We start from the raw sequence: 18,079 nt of genomic DNA, 5'->3' as shown, positions 1-18,079 counted from the left end.
GTCTAAGATTAGCTTCCCCCCCCGTACATTTTAAAGACTGTCATCCCCATACCCTTGCGCTTCTAGATTCTTCTAAGCCGCTTTTGGTTGCACTACTTGCCCTGCTATCCCTAGGCGCAAATGGCTGAGTATCAACTTTCAGTTCGATTTGGTTATTCCTCTAAGGAATCCGCTGCTCTTTACGAAGCAGAACACCGTCCATATTGGGCACAGAGCCCGGTCAAGTACGCCCAAAACCTCTTAGAGTACTCAGACGAGCCGATCGAGTACGATCACCACGACAGTGATTACTCAGACAACTGCTTCTTCTTTCCTGAGGACTGTTCTTGGTCACCGCCTCGCGACTGGATCCTTGAAAAGGAAGAATCCGAAGACGATACCTCCAACAGCGAGGACTACGACACCATGATTCCTGGTCTTCCCGATATCAAAATGCTCGATGCGGAGGCCCTCAGTGACTTGCTGGAGGATAACCTCTCCCCCCCGGAAATCACCACGATTCTGTACGGCATATCGTGATCACTTTACCCCCTAGTATTGTGCTAATGGGTCGTCATCCTTGTAGAGTATTTGGTACTAATGGTGCCATATTTGCGTACGCCTCGTCTCTTCCATCCCGGCAGCTGCGAAATTTGAGTGCAACATACGGGGCCGCTTACACAGCCTACGCAAAGAACGCCTCAAGTGGTAACCTGACGGGTGTAAATCCCGCCAGCCACCCATCATCATATGTGACAGCCCAATCTGTCTCTCTCGGCGACGTAGGGTCTATTGTCTTCGAGCTCGACGAGCTTGTCGCCGTAGTCACCAGAATAGCGGATAAAGTGCTCCTTGCCGCCGTTGGACCGTCCAAACTAGAGCCCGAAGGAGAGACAGGCCCTTCAAATGGTGCGCAGAATGGCTCCATGAACCCCAGTGCGGACGAGTTCCCCCTGCATGAGCCTAGAACAGGCACTAACGGTACATCCACCAACCAAACTCCCACCAACGGATCCCCCAACAGTATCAGCCGAACTCACAGCGAGGCCAACATGCAATCAGATGCGCAACTTGAAACGCAGTATGAAATCGACCGAAGTAATGACCTCGCGCGATTGGCAAGCCTAAACCTCTCATCCTCGCCGTCCATTTTGCTCGCTCTAGAGTCAAAATCTGCAGCATTAGGCAAATTCCTCAGTCAGAAATTGGAGGATCTTGAGAGTCCCGAGGACTTCTAGGCTTATGCCACCATCGCTATTTTCTTTGCCTAACCTTTAGTTTTCTCAAATTGCTCTATATTACTTTTCTTCATGAGCCGTACGAGCTTCTTGTTATTTAGCCTATGATTCCATTTTCGATCGATACTCCCGTCTTGAAGCGCCTTCTCATTCAATCTTGTGATTTATTAGGGCCGTGTTCCGATTTTTTGTCTGGACAGAGCAGAAATTGTACCCAGAATTACTCGACTTAGTGGACCCAGCAAGCATTGTTCGACCAATCGATTATTATGAACAAATTAAAGTTTTTACAGCAAGAAAGAAATCCAGGTATCTAACCTATAGCAATTTGCTAAGTGGTTAATAGAGAACGGGAGAACAATAGCGTTTTGAAAAGAAGGGATATCGCTGAATCTCTGCTTTCAAGAATAGATTATATTATAGCAACCATTATAGACAAAATGTCCAACAGATATAGAAAAGTAATGGATTGACTTAGGCTTTGTCGCCGGTAGTGGCGGTTCCGCCTGGTGCAGTATAGAAGTGTCCACTGGCCGTGCTAGCGGTCCGAGACACTGCGGGGGGAGAGATTGGGGATTGAGCCGTTGCCTCGCTCGTAGCAGGCTGCGCAGGTTGTGCGGCCTGGGCTGCGCTTTGGGGGGCTGTAGCCTCGGCGGGGCTCGTTGCCTCATTTGCCTTCTCACTGTAAGCTGGGGGGTGGGCGACGGCAGGGCTTGCCGGCTGGGAGGATGTGGCGGCAGCGGCGGCGGTATGCATCGGGCCACGGGTGCAATCCTTGATGACGGTCCACCATTTCTCGGCGTCGTTGGCGGTGTGCGCTTTGAAGCTCAATTCAGTGGTGGTGTGGAAGGCGTTGCCGACCTTGCTGCCCGAGACATCCTTGCCTTTCACGCTAAACTTGACGCCGTCGATCGCGCCAATGACACAGTCGGGAAGGTATAGGGACAGCTCTGGAGCCGGATCGCGGCGGAAGTCGTCGTCATCCTTGAACTCATGGAGGTACCGCGCGGGAGTTACAACGTAGTAGCCAGAGCTATAGCCCTTAAGCATGGCACGGGACTTGCGTTCCAGAGACCCTTCGATCAATGCCTTGGTTGCACGGTGATCCATGTTGGGAAAGGTGATGTTGGAGAGGGTCCTCGGGGGCGCATCCGGGTTGATAAGGACATCGTCATTCTTCGTGATGAAGTTGACCCACTCGAAATCAGGAGGGATTTTCTGAGCGGAACCCAGCATATCCTGATACATAGTACCCTGATTCTCGAGCTGGCCAGACATGATCTGGATGAATTGTTCCATAGCCCCCTGAACGGTCTGCAGAACATGCGCCTCGAACTGCTGGAAGTTATTCTGTACAGCAATGATATCCTTGCGGTTGTTGTTCTCCTCGATGATTTGCTTGTTGAGACGATGGTTGATACCCCGGCGCAAGATGTAAGGGTCATGATGCTGTTCAAGCTTGTTTCCTGCGGCAGCATCCATAGATGCGGCTTGATGGGCAAGGAGGTCAATATGCTTCTGGGTGACAGCTCGGGCCTTGTCCACAGCCTTTGCGCTCTTGGAAGCACCACTGGCAAGCTCCTTCGACTTGGCCTTGATCTCTTTATGAAGACGCTCCAAGGTTGGAGACACAGTTCCCTTCAGATTCTTCTCCGTCTCGAGGTACATATTCACCATTCCCTGTCAATGTATTAATGACGAGAGTAAAATTGGGAGAGGCGCAGCAGATTATACCTGAGTATTAGCGCGGATGTTCTCAAACATAGAAGCCACTCCGCCGGTGTTTTGGGAAAAGTGGTGGCCTTCCTTTAGGGGTTCACTGACAGTCTATTGCGATAAACACTGTCAACTTACTCTGAGCGTATAGGTAGATTGATGAATAATTGAAAGGGCGCCCACACACCTTGAGGACTTTCTCATAGTCCTTCGATTGCGACTTCTGTACCTTCGAAGTCACAGTAACATAGTCCTCCAGGTAACCACACATATGCTTCAAAGCGCGCAAACGCTCGTTAAGTAGGTTTGTAGTCTACCAAAACTTGTACGTTAACATTTGTCCACGAATAAAATGACCGCAAGGCATATCTAGGTGTACCTCGCTGCTATCAGAATCCGGAATGGCCTCATCATCGCTCATGGAGGCTCGGCGGTCCGGAGCAATGGAACTCGTGAGGGTTGACGACCGATGAGGGAGCTTCTGCTCCACGGGACTGGTTGGAGTAGACATGGTGGTGGGGTGAATGTGCGATGCGCGATGTCTGCAGAAGTTGTGCCACAGAACAATTCAGCAGCAGGATAAATAACGGAAGTAACTATCGCTGTGGAGGGAGCCGGAACCGCCAATGAATTAAGCCGAGACTATAGGTACCGTTATTCGTCAGTGGCTCCATTTTCGATTTCGTCAAAGTGAGGGGAGAAGTGGGTCACGCATCTTCCGCAAAATGTGCAGGTGGGAGATTGAAATGCTAAACACTTACCAAGTCCAGGAAATTCAACTGGAGAGAAACCGGGTTTGGATCGCCAGGATATCCCGTGGAGAAGGGAGAAAAGGAACAAAAGAAAGGGAGATAGGAGGGAGGACGTCAAGGACTTATTAGGTGGAAGAAAAACGACGGCCGCCAACGATGAAGTCACCGACCGCTTCCTTAGCGTTTTTTACCCCTCAGCCCAATCTTCTCACAATCTAGTCCACCCAATGCGGTGGGATGCTTGTCCCAGGAACACATGTCACATCAAGGGAGCTTTTCTGGTTCCCAGAAATTCGAATTACCTTGCTTTGACCCAATTGACCCGATTAGAACTGTTGATCTTTCCGTCATGATAATACTCTCTCGAATGTCTAGAGTATGCCCATACAGGCTGGAAAAACAATCAGTCCACACAATTGGAAACTGTATCACGCGTAACTAAGCCCGATCCAACAAATGGAAATTGCCTAAGATCGAGATTCGAACGACGCCGACGTGGACAGTGTGGCTCGAACGGTCTTCATGGATTGAACTATCCGAAAGAAGACAAAGCGCGAAGGCTCAGCCACAGTTCGGTGGCGAGAGCTGAAGAACTATTGGGGACCTTTTGCATGAGTCTCCACTCCAATCAACTCATGGCATGATCGGGGAAATAGATTCTCCAGTATACAGTAAATCTTGAGTTCAGCTATGTTCAGCTTTGAAAGGGTGGATAGATTTTACCGTCACAACTCTAATCCTATCCTGCAAGTATCGAGAGGGAAATGATAAGTATCAAGTGTCTGAAAAAAAAAGTCGCCATAACTCATGCTTGTCATCGGCCTGCAGCCGTCCCATGCCCTGTAAACCCAACCCATCTATCGAGTATAAACGCCAGTAAACAAATCCATACCGTCCCACATCTATAGATATATGAATAAGAAAAAGAAAGCACCCAGGAGCACCCAATACCCGGTCTAATATAGATACAAAACGAAGTGAGATACATGCTTTTCTTCTATCGTGAAATTAGGAGAGTCTCTGAATGTAGCACCTCTCAGCGTCCAGCGCCGACAGTACCGTAGTCATCATGAATGCGCATGACCGGAGAGTTCCAAGTTCCCCTCCGCTATGCAGGTGGAGCGGCCTCTGTCCTGAATCTAGACTCGAGCCCGGGCCTGAACAAGTCGCAGTCTTCGGTCCTCATCATCGTGACTAGTGGACCGAGAGTGACCAAGGCCCGGCCGATGATGAAGAATGTCCAGGGAAGAGAAGAGTTGGCCAGATCCGCGCCCGACATTTCGGATATGGGCTTGCTGAGGTGACTGGAGAGGTGGCAGGACGGGGATGTCTTCCGCAACGACGGCATCATAATCTGGCAACTCAGAATCATGGGGACGGACAGTGGTACGGACTGCGGTCGAATAACTTGGAACACGGCTCAAAGTCTCCACCTCCGCATACTGAGGATGGAACGGCGTGGCCATTCCAGATGGAACATGCTCATGGTCAACTTCATCAGAGGGTCGCCGCGAGAGCACCGGGCTTGAAGGGCTGTGAGAATTAGAACCCGATGATGGTCCAAAGTAATCTGCAGGAACTCCTAGACGCCGGTGTTCGCTGTCGTTCTGAGGCTCATGATCGGTGGGCGACGGCTGATGGGGTCGAGTGATATTGAGGTTTGAGAGATTTGATAGACGGCTGTGTAGCGCAGAAGCGGAGATGTCGGTGTTCGTCAAAGCATTCATAGAAGCGAGGTTTTCAGCAGAGAGATTGCGGCTTAGAGTGCCAAATGGTGTGCCGGGACCACTTCCAGGCCCCGGAGTACGGTAACCATTAGGGTCAAGCTCGCTATACAACTGGTCAAACCGATGCTCGCCGTACAACGGGGGTGCCTGTTGAGCAATATCGTTGACTGCTCGTTGAGCGGATTGCGGAGTCTGGTCGATTAGGTTATTGTTCTCGTCGATCGCAAGGTTTGGAGAAATAAATATCGACACTGGAAGCGTAGCTCGCAGCTGTAATAAACAGTCAGAACGATCATTATGGCGAATGAGTGGGGAATGTCATACCTCGCTAATGTGACCATCTGGATTCATCAATTGAACGCGGAACTTCAGCTTATGCCTAACCTTAATACCCTTCGTATCCGTATCTTGCAGACACCGTGTCAGGGTTTTAGGGAGATCCAAATAACGTGAGAACTGATAGCCCTCTGCCACTTCATCGATAATTTCCAAGGCATTGTCGTGGTCCAACTCAAACTCGTCGTTCAAGATGGTTCGCGTGTTCTTGTATGTATTGCGAATTGTGTCAGGATCTTCAGGGTTGAGGGTGAGATCATGGCTCTCGATAAGTTGAGAGACGATCTGGCCGATTGTAAGACCTTTGAGTAGTGGGATAAGTTTGAAGTCAACTCGGATGCTGGTTCCAAAAATAACCGCTTTTGTTGGTGTGCTGATCGAGTACTCGATCTTGTTGGGCCAGATATTCTCCACCGACTAGAGAACGAAGGTTAGTAATTCCATGTGAAATGATGCGCGGGGGAGGTGTCGCTCACCATAGCATGAGCAAGTTCGAGAGCACTAGGTTCCAATGTCCGAATGATACGCAATGGCTTCCGGACAACAATATCCTTCGCATATTTGCGACCTATTTCGGCTTTGAATCGGTATGTAATATAGGTATCGCTGAGACCCTCAATACTTTCGGGCATATTACCCTCCAAGACGAGATTAAAAGGATATTCATAATTGTCAGCAGGCAAAATTTCCGTTTTGCCTTTACCCGGATCTCTGAATTTCCATGTCTTTTCATAGATCACGCGCTCCCTCCACGATTTCCTCCCACCGCCAGCAGAACTAGATGGCAGATGCCAGCTAAATGCATTGGTCAGTTACCGGAATCCTCCCGGGAAACTCGGAAAACGCCACTTACCAAACTCGCGATATACCAGTGAGGTGAAGCCGAATATGCTTGATCGACAATGGCTCTGATAAGCAAAGAAGAAGCTTTCCACTCAAGTGTGCACTGGCAGCCTCTTGTTCTCCGCCGCGAAAAACAATATAATCTTCATCAAGACTGTAACAGAAAACGAGATGTGTTAGTCAATTCCGACATGGAACTCGGGTTTCCGGAAACGTCTGCGGCGGGATGTAACGCACCGGATATCGAAGTACTTCGCATGACTTGCACTGCCCCCACCACTGAAAAAACTTAGGGCCATGGCGTTTCTACTAACAGCCGCGAATAAGCAGCTGCCAGGAGATAAGTGAAGAAATCAAAAGAAAGCTCGAAAGGCAGGTGATTGAATAATGAGAAAGGGAGAAGAAGCCTGAGAGAGTTGAAAAGAAAAGTACCCAGGGAGCCGGTTGGTTAAAAAAAAAAAACGAAAAAGAGAGAAAAAAACTATGACACAAGATAACGGAAGGTTTTTCTTTTGGTGCAATTAGTATGGAGCCTGCGACTGATCGCCGGTCACTGTCCAGATTTACAGGCAAACCGGGTCACCAACGGGTCCCACCAAGAAGAGATAAATTGTTCGACAGTGGGGGGCACAGGAGCCGTTTCCGTCACCCTCGAAAAATTGGGCTTCGGAGTATCCTCTTTTGGCCCGGAGTGGCGACTGAGATGAGTATTTAGGTTGGGAGATGATGCGATCTGTTGGGTCGGGGTGACTAAGCTGGACGATAAAGATAGAAAAAGAACGGTAGGAGAGATGAGAGATGGAGAGGAGATTGTGTGCTAGACTTCGACGACGGTCAGTTTTTACTGGGATAAAAGGATTGACAGTCAAATTTATGTAAGAGATAGAAAGAGAAGGGTAGTCGGTATCAAGAGAATATATTTAAAGCATCGCGCGGGACCAAATGAAAGTGTGCTTGCTAGTATAGAGACAGTATGTTATAGCAGATAGGAAGGAACTAAAGGCAGGACCAAGGGAGCCCGGGCAGGCGGTAAGGCAAATACGTTACATCACCAAACATACCGGAGAATTTGTGGTGGACAGAGGGTCCCAGCTGTCATTGATACCTAGTAAGGGATGGTATGAAACCGATACGTTTGTGACAGGCTTTTTCCAGGGTAAAGGCTGATAAAAACTTGAAGTTAGGCGAGATAGCCGGCGGTATTTATTTAGATGGTCTTTGGTGCTCCTGTCTCCTGCAAGTCATTAGCATGAAAGATTATGACTCTTGCACCTTTCTGGGATCGCCGGGCTTTTAGTACCAAGACTCGGAAGGTTATCCTCATGCTAGTAAGATCGGCCGTAGGGCGGCAGTCGGCTTAGCCGGTGTGGGCGACGTATCACAAGGGAAACCCTTCGGGAACAACTATAGGAGGAATAATCGGAGGTGCGCTTGCATGATTTTGCTTTTTAATTTAATTTCCCACGTCCCGCAGGTACCTACGTACAACTATTACCAATAAGTTTCATCAGGCTACCATCAGCGACAGTAGGAATTCTGATATACACACCCTTACAGCGGGTAGCATGCAGCATGCAGGGTGTGCTACACAGCATCTGCCGAGTAATCTAGCACTAAGTACTACTACTACCTTTGCAGCTCCAGGGGGATAGTGGGATGATGTTCGTCATGGCGCTCATATGTGTGATCACACCCACTTGACGATCTGCTCATCATCGCCTGAACTCTATAAAGGAGGTACTTTTGCAGGGCAGTCTTCATGTGGATATTGATATCCGACCACTCTTGAACACGCTACAACTGCGGATTTGCGGTGGCCTGATATTCCGCTAGCCGACCATAACACAGTTGTCAGTTGACTCCGGGGCGACACCAACAAGAGACTATTAAAATAAATCCTGCACTGAAGGTAAAAATTAAGAGTTTCTCTCTCTTTTTTTTTCCTTAAAGAAAACCAGATAAATAAACAATTTTTTTTTTAAAAAAAAAAAAAAAAAAAAACTTTACCAACTTTACGCTTTGTTCTCCATTGTAGCACAGGAAGAAGCTCATAAAGTGACAGCTAAGCTCAGCTCGCTCGAACCAAGATTTGTGGGCATGAGATCCTATCTTGGTACAACTACATTTGGGTTTCGTCGCTCCACCAAGAGAATTCTAGGCCAGTCGACACATCATGGATCTTCGAGACAAAGAGCTCATTCAATTTGACATATACTCGAAAATCCAATGATTAATCTTAGAATCATCGATCTTTCAAAATTAGTTCTGTAGTACACAGTGTCTCGGACAATCAAAGTTGGCGCTCACGGAATGATTTGTATAAACAGTTGATTAAGTTCATTCACAAGCAACATCACAATCATAAATGTCTGGTTCTAGGTATAACAAGGGGATTAAACTCAATCTATTCCCTGTAGCCTGTGTCAGTGTCACCGAGGCTGTGCATATGCCTCATACAACAATAGAGCATAATCACAAACAGCTCATGATACCGGAAGTTGGAAACCATGTGCGAGCATGACAGTTTTGAGAAAGCATGTTCTACGGAGTACACGGAGGTATTATGATCCACGTGTCATGCCTTTTGCGCGATATTCAGAAACCTCTGCGACCACTCATGGAGAAGTTCTGGAAACTGCAGAATACAAATAAGGAAAACACCTAAACCAAGTACTACGTAGTAATACTACTACTATACCTAGTACTACTACTTGTAGTATTAAGTGACATGAACCTTATATTACGGGGTACTGAAATTCGACTTCAGCATAGGTACCAAAAAGGTATGCCGGGCAGTCTCGGGAGTTCTTTCGCATGTGATCGGGAGATCTCGCACTTCCACCGGCAGCGCAACCCGATTCTTCAATACAATTACTGGTAATCGAATACCCACTGGAACCCATGGTCATCATCCAATATGCCTACCCTCGGATCCTCGGTGCCAACAAAAAACAAAGTCATTAATAGCACAAGTCATTCTCCAGGTTCCTACAAGAGTAATACATCACGTTTGTAATGTTGATTCCTGTCTCGTAATGGTGACGCTGATCGAAAAAAGAAGCTCTCGGGCCGCTGTTCTTTCGAACACTTACCCAATAGCCTAGACCACTCGAAAGGGATCGTCTTGACGCAAGCCATGATATCACGGCTGAGCTGACGTTGCAAAGAGATTGTCTACTTTACACCAGGTTTAGAATCTTTCTTTATTTGATTTGTTATCCTTGTTCGTGTTCCACACCTACACAAGGATGGTAGGTAAAGATATCTGCTATCAAAGGGTTTGCGCCTTCCTAAAATGAACATGCCGTCGATCATCAGGCTACTGTCCAGGATCAAATTCCGCGGTGAGCCACGTTCCAGAACAGAAAAATTTCCAGGGTCGACTTGCAGCTTTAAGCGGTGATCACATCATCCGAGCCAGCAAAGTTAGTGCTGTGGGTCGCATCAGAACGCTAATCACGCACTAAAAAATTGTCACAGATAACTCTCTCAATGGCCAAGGCACGGCGTACCAACTATCAGGGTATGGCTTGCGAGCAGCTCGAAGATTGGCGTCACGGCTCTCATGAGCCCCTTAGAGAGTGATTTCTTTGGAAGCACGTGCAAAAGAAGTTAATCAATAACATGAATTATTTTTTTCATGCGTACTCAGACATGTGGCAATTCCCATCCTCATTGCTATCGGAAGTATTACGGGGAAATGGCCATTCGGGTTGATGTTACAATGCAGCCGAGTAGCCACAACTGCTTGTTTCATGATTTGCACTACTATAGGTGGACGAAGATCTTCGGAGTACACAATGCCGACGGCTTCGTCAATGCGAAGTCCATCGGCATGCCGAGCGAATTTTCTGGGACAAGCTGGGCGACCCGGTGTCTCTATCCGGCATAGTCATGCCAAGTCGTAAAAAGAACCCGAATCTGATATCAAGAATGTTGCATCGCAGGGCCGCCACTTTGACTCACCAACAGAGCTAGAAAGCTATTGGAAAATGAGCTCGGTGAAAATCGCTCATGCCAATGTCCACCGTTGCAGTCAATTTATTCAAGACATACGAACGAGGTACCCCACTACCGCTATCATGAAACAAAGAGTAACATGCCATTCATGACTCGGCCTTGCCAAGCAGATTTGCCAGGCACACGAATACACAGTACAGATAGGCTCTATGCTGATACCCACTTTCTCGGAGCTGCCCGTCTGCCCGTCATTTGCTGCCGTTGAGGAAATTTTTGACCGCTACCTTGAGGCTAGAAAAAGTTTACTGCTATCTATGGAGACTTTTGTTTCCGCAGCGGACTGTTGCCGATGGTTCCACCCGAGATAATAATATCAATCGGGTAACCGTATCCCGTACCAACGAAGTATTCTAATACGATTGGAATTTTGACCTTGGCGCAATTTCCCCTATCTACTAGGTGCTGATTGCGATATGGCGTCGGGCAAGGAGAAGCAAAGCCAATGATGATTTTCCCTTAGCACACGTTGGCACACGTTTATTCTTTTACCCGAACTTTGATTTTTTACCCGAACAATAAGAACAAGAATATTAATCGCAAGATACTCCGTACACAGCTCTCTCTGGTCTCTACCCATGCCTATACCACGTGTGCATATAATGGGTGCCGCCACATAGCATGACGTGGCTGTATTCGATAACTAACATCAAGATGACTGGAAACTTAGCCCTATGGTCTCAGAAATGTATATCTTCTCCCTATAGGAATATGCTGAGGCGCAATTTCAAGGTCTCTTGGGGACTCGCATGGCCATCACCATCGTACTATGTGTACCTAGAGTCTTTCAAGGCCACAATCAAGCTTCAGTAAAGAATAAATTGTCAAGTTAATCTCTTTGATTGAACCTAAACTTGTACGCCAAGAACCGGCATGGCAGCCGTACTATCCCCCTCCAAGTACTCGAGACGCACGGGAATAGAATTTTGCCGGGAATTTCTATACTGTAGTAATCACCTTGAAGATCAATAATAAGAATTTTCCGGGATCTACACGTCACAGGTCTAATATATTATACCTCGTTGAAATCCCTTCCATATCAATCTCGGTCCATTGCCCCCCCCCCCTCTCTCTTTCTTAAGCGCTCTGATGTGACAACGCCTTGCTGCACTGAACGCGCAATATCCCAAGCCACTGCTTCCTGCCCTCGCCACTGAAAACAAAAGCTCTAAGATTCGACCAAAGGCATCATATTAATATCTCATAGTGACCGGGATCATGAAATAGCTTTCCATAAGTATATACCAATCCCGGGTGTATTGTGAGACATTTAGAACCAAGTCACCGCCGGAGTCCGTAGTGGTGATTCACGATTGGGAAACATGGACCATGAAGCTTGGTATGTGCTAACCCTTAATTAATCTCGCACACGCCATCTGCCTGTAGATTTGACATAAGATCGAAGAAGTATAGCCAATAGGGTATCTGCCGCATAGGCTAAAATCTACAGCATCAGATGCAAGATCGTTGAATCAGCCTAGACTAGACTCTATCTACTTGCGAGAAGGTTAGTTACTGTATCCACCGATCAAGATCTGGTGACTCCATTTCCTTTCTCCACCTCCATCTGCCAATCCCGGATAGTAGATACATAGCATAGCCCCGCTTTTCTCGAGACGTACATCGAGGAACGAGAAAAATATTGATACAGTTATTGACAATGATGTGGAGCTGAAGAAAGAGATACATAGGTAATGAAATAGTGATCAGGAAACACAAGTATTCCTGCCTCGCTCCTGTTTGATCATATGTATATGAAGGCAGTAGTGGTCACACGGCAGAACACAACGCGATGCATATGTAAAGGCGAGTTTGACAGTCATGACAATAAGAACACCTCACCACCGACCCCAAAAACGAAATATTATAACCACGAGTATAACCACAACAGAATAAGAGCAAAGCCCTGGAAATTCAAGAAGGAAGACGACGTAGAAGCGTTAACAAGCACAACGCTCTAAAAAGACGACGATATAAATGGCACAAAGCACGCGGTATCAATCTCGAACCAGCAAGAGGATCCACGGCATAGTGATTATCTTCGAGGGATTGTATTGCGTATCGAAATGGATGAAAGAGACGGATGATGGGGATAAACTCGATCGACTCAGAAAATCCATCCCAGTATCACCCATAATGCCAATCCGATAGCAATAACGATCCCTGCTACTTTCAAAACGGCGACGGTATCGCCTTGACGTGCCATGCGGGTCAAGCGGCTAGCGCTGCCTGTCAGGCTTGTTGACAGGGAGGAGAAGACCTGGTTCTGTATTCGGCATCAGTTAAATGTGGGTATTGGCCACGTTAAGCGATGATGAAAATGGACGTGAGATCAGTCGGAATCTGGTAGGGTGGCGACATACCGAGTGGTCTAGAGTGTCTTGATCTCGAGCATTATCGTGAATATCGATGGTTACGGATTTGAGAGCCGAAACTTTCGACGACAGGGAGTTCAGGAGGGCGTTGTTTTGTCTGTGTGTAAATTGTCAGTAAGTTGATCCTTACAGCTATATTTCTTGGGCTGCCCCTGAGATGGTGTAAAGGAAAGGAGTGTCGTACTGTTCACGCTCGTAGGCGTCTCCCATCTTGTCAGATATGATTTCGCTTTCTTGTAGGCTCAGGCTGTTTACTGTCGCTGCTCAGTTGGCTAGTGGATTAAAGTTGAATGAGCTAATATCGCTAAGAACTCGGACAGGTTGAGGAATATGGACAGTCGTTTGACGTACGTTGAGGCGAGGACTGAGTACAGCCACAGCAGGCCAGTAACGATGACGGCGAGACCGGTGGGGAGATTAGATGTCGCCGATCACGTGATAATATCTCCACAACATCTTTATCTCCTAGAAAACTCACAAGATAGTACTCAGGTTGCAAATGATACACGTAGTACATTCTATACAGTACCCTGGCCTTCATCATTCTAATTTGCGTAATACCACCAAATCTACTATATGCCATGCCACCATGTACCGATCCAAGAGTAAATCAGTCCTCGGGCATTGCAAAGGGGACAAGCACAATCTCCTTTGAACATGCAGCATGATAAGCTGTTGGTCCATTGAAACATCTGGACTGAAAGAATAGAAATGTATAATAGAGGTGTCAAAACAACCAGAAGTGAGAATGAATCGAGAACCCCAGACGCTATGCAAACAAATCAAGGAAAAATTGCCGATCCAAGGCAACATGATTTGCCAAGCACTATCTGGCCTGACAAGATACCGCCAGGTGCAAGGCGTGTTATATAGGTATGAAACGGAACAGTATGTAAGTGTGTACGCCGACAGCGGTGGAATCATATGATTCCGTCACTGGGTATGCAATATTATTGCTGCCTTCGTCATTCTTTGAAGGCATGTACAAGAGGCAATGAGGAAGGCGTACAATGCTGTGGAGGGACGGGGGCTGACAAAGCAGGGGTATTTAAACGTTCTGCAGGAGAAATAAGGTAAAGGACAGGATACTCCTCTCTCCTGTCACCACATATCATCATCGTCATCATCTAGCTGGACATCATCACCGAATGTCGAGTTTCCATACTGATAATGCCCGGGACCGTATGTATGCCCGTTTTCGTAGCCATTTTTGTTACCACGTGCGTGCTGTCGATAAGCATCATGGGAGTCATCACCATATTCATACATTTGAGGATCATCGTAGGAACTATCGCTGTAGTGTTGCATCTGGGCCTATACATGAGGTTAATGGCTGCATGGCTATAGAGAGTACGTAGAACTAACCTCTTGATATTGCTGATATCCTGAATAATCGTCCTGTTGGTCCCTTGTCTTCTGATGTCTCTGCGATGCTGACGAAGCGAGCATTAAAGGATGCATTTGCTGTACCTTGGCCAAGTACGAATACATGAAGTTGCTAAGCAGAACCTGTGAGTACAACGCGCGTCGAGGATTTGCAAGCTTGATGTGGGCCATTCTGTAAATAGCTCTCTCTTCCAAAATGGTGAAACGGGTCCAAGGATAATCAACATCAGGTCGAAGTTCCCGTGGTGGCGGGTCAGGAGACAAGGTCCGAGATGAGCTTTTCTTATGATGGCTATCAGTGCTGCTTTTTTTCTTGCCACCTCCGAATAATGAAGAGAACAGGCCGGACTCCTTCTCTTTCTTCGACTCTCCCGAGGTCCTTCTAACATGGTCCTTTCGACGTTCCTCTTCCAATTTAGGGTCGAGTCGGTCCAATACAAGACTTTCCCGTCCGCGTTGTCCTGAATCGTTAGAAGACGGGAGAGCGTTCGCTGTTTCATGGACTTTATCAACTAGTTTGGCTTTTATCTTCTTAGCATCGCTCTCCTTGTCCTTTTTCTTTTCTTTATCCTTGTCCTTATCTTTTTCCTCGCTGCCTAAAAGCCAGTGCCAGCTCGACTTGCGGCTACCTTCTGACTCCTTCTTGTCCTTCGATTTCTTCGGTTCCGGCTTGCGTTCCTCTGACAAGGTAGGAATAAACGAAAGACTATCTGTCCGGGTGCTATTGCCCGGCAGAGCCTGAGGACTGTTGGCGAAGTCACTGAGGGTACTCGCGCTGTCCCTGCTCTGCATGCGGTTGTGTAGTGACCATTTGCTTGAACTTTGGTCGTAATTCCCTGATCCCTTTGCGGGCGAAGCCGATGACGATGGGGAGTCCTGAGTGAATCCGCGCCCAGAGGTGGCACCTGACAGTGAGGTTGGGGTCGTAGGTGCTGCGCTAGTTTCCGGCGGAGGAGTTTCAATAATCTCTGGAATCTTTTGTTCTGTAGGTGGAATGTTCAAAGTTGACCGCCCGTTTGAGCTGAGGCGCGAATGCCACTGACGTGTCTGGGACGATGCATTCGTCTTGCCCCCGGTTTCCACCATTGAGGACTCACTTTGCCGGTCGTTTCCAGACTGCGGCTGGTCCGAGACAGATTCAAGCGTGGAGTTGGCAGTTTCGCTAGACGGTGATGCTGCGGACTGAGCTGGTATCCCCGAGGCCTGGCTTCGGGGTATGCTGGGAGTGGGATCGGTTGACACTCGGGCGAGACCCGAGGTTGCCTGTTCACCAAAGGAATTGGCAGTTGATGAGGCACCCTCCTTCAAATCGGAGGCTTTCGCGAATCGCTTGGAATAGGGGAGCTTTTCACCCTTCTTCAAACTTCCCGCCTTTCTGTATTGCGTCCTCGTAGATCGTCTAAGACTGTGACCTGGGGGCGCAGGTGGAAGGATTGGCCTATCTTCGTCCGCTGTGATTCCTAGGTTCTGAATTTCATTTAACAAAGTAACAGGACTTGTGCTTCGCGGATTAGAGCTATCTACCAATGTCTCCAATTCTTGTAGATTAGGCGTCAGAGGATCCCTTCTCGACTGAGATCGTTTTCGCTCTAACCGTTCTGCGCCATCCGTATAGCCATGAGAATTGTCGATTTGTCTAGACAACATAGACCTTTTTCGACTAAGACCTCCGGTTGATCCTTGGCGTTCCGGTCCTAGGGAGTTGAAGTCGCCAGATCTCCGCTTTATTTGTTCCGTCTTGCTTTCGAGGAAGGATTTGAACTCCTTAGGGGCTAATTCCGGATGCAGGCGTGCAGGAACCCAAAATAATCGAGCAGCGTCATTTTCGTCGGCGGAGGGGGAGGGTGGTACGGAAAAATCGGAATTGAAGCTCGGAAGGTCAGGGTCACCCGTAGCAGCTACATCCATGGACATTCGTCTGATGGCGGCTAGATTGTTAAGTTCTTGGGCCACAGCAGCAGGGTCAGACTCGTAGTCGATATCGTTGAGGGGGAAAGATGTGGTGGCGGTGTCTGTTGATCCAGGAGATGTGGTTGAGCCAGGTGATGCTGGACTGCTGCTTTCCCTATTCAAAGAAGCGGCCCCATCAGTGGGCGGCCGGGACTGTCCGTTCACGGGATGATGATTGTTGACTGCATTTAAATGGTTCTGTAATTGTATCGACTGCGGCGAGGTAGGGGATGCAGCACCGGCAAGATTCGGAGGAATTATTGAGATCGCTTCGCTCAGGGGTGAGGAAATATAGCTGAGGCGCTGGGAGTTCCGTTTGTCGTAATCATCGTCATACATATGACCAATGGCCTCCGTGACATGGTGACTCGGGTCACTAATCGACAGGTGGGACGCATGGCCTCTCCGGGTTGCGTATCCTCCGCCAGCCTCCGAAGGACTCGGTGTAGCCTACATGGTCAAAAATGAGTTAGTTCAGGTAGAGCTCTCATATGCAACCCGCAAGGTTCTGGATTGCCTGACAACCCAAGATCAGCCATACAACCTTGCCTTTAGACACAAATCTATGGCAAGGACGAAAAGAGTGGTTGGGTGGATTTCTTTCGGGTGTGGAAAAAAAAAAAAGGCTAGCGAACGGTAAGGGTCATGTCGACTAACGCACCTGCATGGGAGCGGTTTGACCGGAAACCTAGGAGGAAGACGACCCGAAATTGACGGAGGACCGAAGGGCGATAGGATACTCGCCTCGTGGAGAGGAGGTCACTGTACCACCAGGGCAGGAGAAACTTGAAAATAAATGGGTGTTCATGGAATCATGGAAGCGGGGAAGAAGCGTCGACAGAGAGTAGCAAGCACCAGTGTGTCGGGGGGGAGAAGAAGATGCGGATAAGGGTTAGGCATCCGGCGACCTTGGGGCTTGTCGCAGAGTTTCTAGAACAAAGAGGCGAGTTTGAGGGAGGTCGGAGAGAAGAAGGGGGGTATCGAGCCGACGTAAGAAGGAGGCTGAAGAAAGTTCTGGTGGTGAATGTTGGATCAACTGTAATCGGTTTTGGGGAGATGGTGGATGAGGATGGGAATTAACAATTCGGGGGGTTGTTCGAGGAGAAAAGCCGTTTGGTTGGTTGGCTGGACTTTGGACGGCTGGTTGGCGGGCGGCGAGGGAAAAAGCAGACTTGCAGTTGCTTCACTTCCACTTAGTGTGTGTGTAGGAACAACGGTTCGGTCCAGATTTAGAGTCGGTGATCGGGGGTTTAATGGTTATTACTCCATATTATACACTAACCCTCATACCCTTCAGATCTTTTTTTTAGGGGGAGGGGCAGGTCATTTGCTCTCCTTTCTTTTTTTTTTTTTTTTTTTTTTTTTTCCTCTTATGCCTTTCTGTTTGAGCTAGGTCACACCGATCTGATTTTTGTCCATAGGTGCAAAAAGAATTGATTGATTGATTTAATCAAGTTGAATTGGGAGAATCAGTAGGTATATTATCTCTTATTATAATCACATCCTTGACTGTCAACAGCGCTTAGTCACATATCTTTGCTCCACTGTTTTTCAATGGGACGATCAGAGTGGCCCTGTCCGGCCGATAGGCGATCGTTGATCAGCATATCCCCCGTGCCTGACAACGAGTAATAGGATTCGGTTTCCGAATGAATCTGTTTTCAATTTGATTCAGACTATTGTTCTCCAGAATGGAATTTTATTGTTTGATCTTTCTCGCTGCGTCCGTTCATTCTTAGTAATTCTGGTTAAATCCGTTC

At 47.8% G+C, this 18,079-nt stretch overlaps 4 protein-coding genes across 4 annotated transcripts; 1 reads left to right on the top strand and 3 right to left on the bottom strand.

The window, feature by feature from the left end:
* Positions 1-120: 120 nt before the first annotated feature.
* On the top strand, positions 121-1,217 carry ABOM_000972 (uncharacterized protein; the record flags this gene model as incomplete). The annotated part of the gene is made up of 2 exons (XM_022528102.1): positions 121-503; positions 566-1,217. 2 exons carry the CDS (start codon positions 121-123, stop codon positions 1,215-1,217), a joined length of 1,035 nt encoding a protein of 344 aa, XP_022394139.1.
* Positions 1,218-1,691: 474 nt separating this feature from the next.
* Positions 1,692-3,444, bottom strand: ABOM_000971 (PH domain protein; the record flags this gene model as incomplete). The annotated part of the gene is made up of 4 exons (XM_022528101.1): positions 1,692-2,897; positions 2,952-3,044; positions 3,121-3,246; positions 3,313-3,444. 4 exons carry the CDS (start codon positions 3,442-3,444, stop codon positions 1,692-1,694), a joined length of 1,557 nt encoding a protein of 518 aa, XP_022394140.1.
* A 1,380-nt stretch (positions 3,445-4,824) lies between these two features.
* Positions 4,825-6,890, bottom strand: ABOM_000970 (arrestin family protein; the record flags this gene model as incomplete). Its single annotated transcript, XM_022528100.1, has 5 exons — positions 4,825-5,682; positions 5,737-6,165; positions 6,225-6,543; positions 6,602-6,745; positions 6,829-6,890. The coding sequence occupies 5 exons, from the start codon at positions 6,888-6,890 to the stop codon at positions 4,825-4,827; spliced, it is 1,812 nt and encodes a 603-aa protein (XP_022394141.1).
* A 5,825-nt stretch (positions 6,891-12,715) lies between these two features.
* On the bottom strand, positions 12,716-16,966 carry ABOM_000969 (putative telomere silencing protein Zds1; the record flags this gene model as incomplete). Its single annotated transcript, XM_022528099.1, has 5 exons — positions 12,716-12,874; positions 12,972-13,080; positions 14,092-14,297; positions 14,349-16,769; positions 16,955-16,966. 5 exons carry the CDS (start codon positions 16,964-16,966, stop codon positions 12,716-12,718), a joined length of 2,907 nt encoding a protein of 968 aa, XP_022394236.1.
* Between the last annotated feature and the right edge of the window lie 1,113 nt (positions 16,967-18,079).

The sequence above is a fragment of the Aspergillus bombycis genome (genome assembly GCF_001792695.1).
Source record: "Aspergillus bombycis strain NRRL26010 chromosome Unknown contig00003, whole genome shotgun sequence".
Taxonomy (NCBI): domain Eukaryota; kingdom Fungi; phylum Ascomycota; class Eurotiomycetes; order Eurotiales; family Aspergillaceae; genus Aspergillus; species Aspergillus bombycis.
The sequence above is the reverse complement of the archived record's forward strand: the minus strand, read 5'-3'. Positions and strand labels throughout refer to the sequence as shown.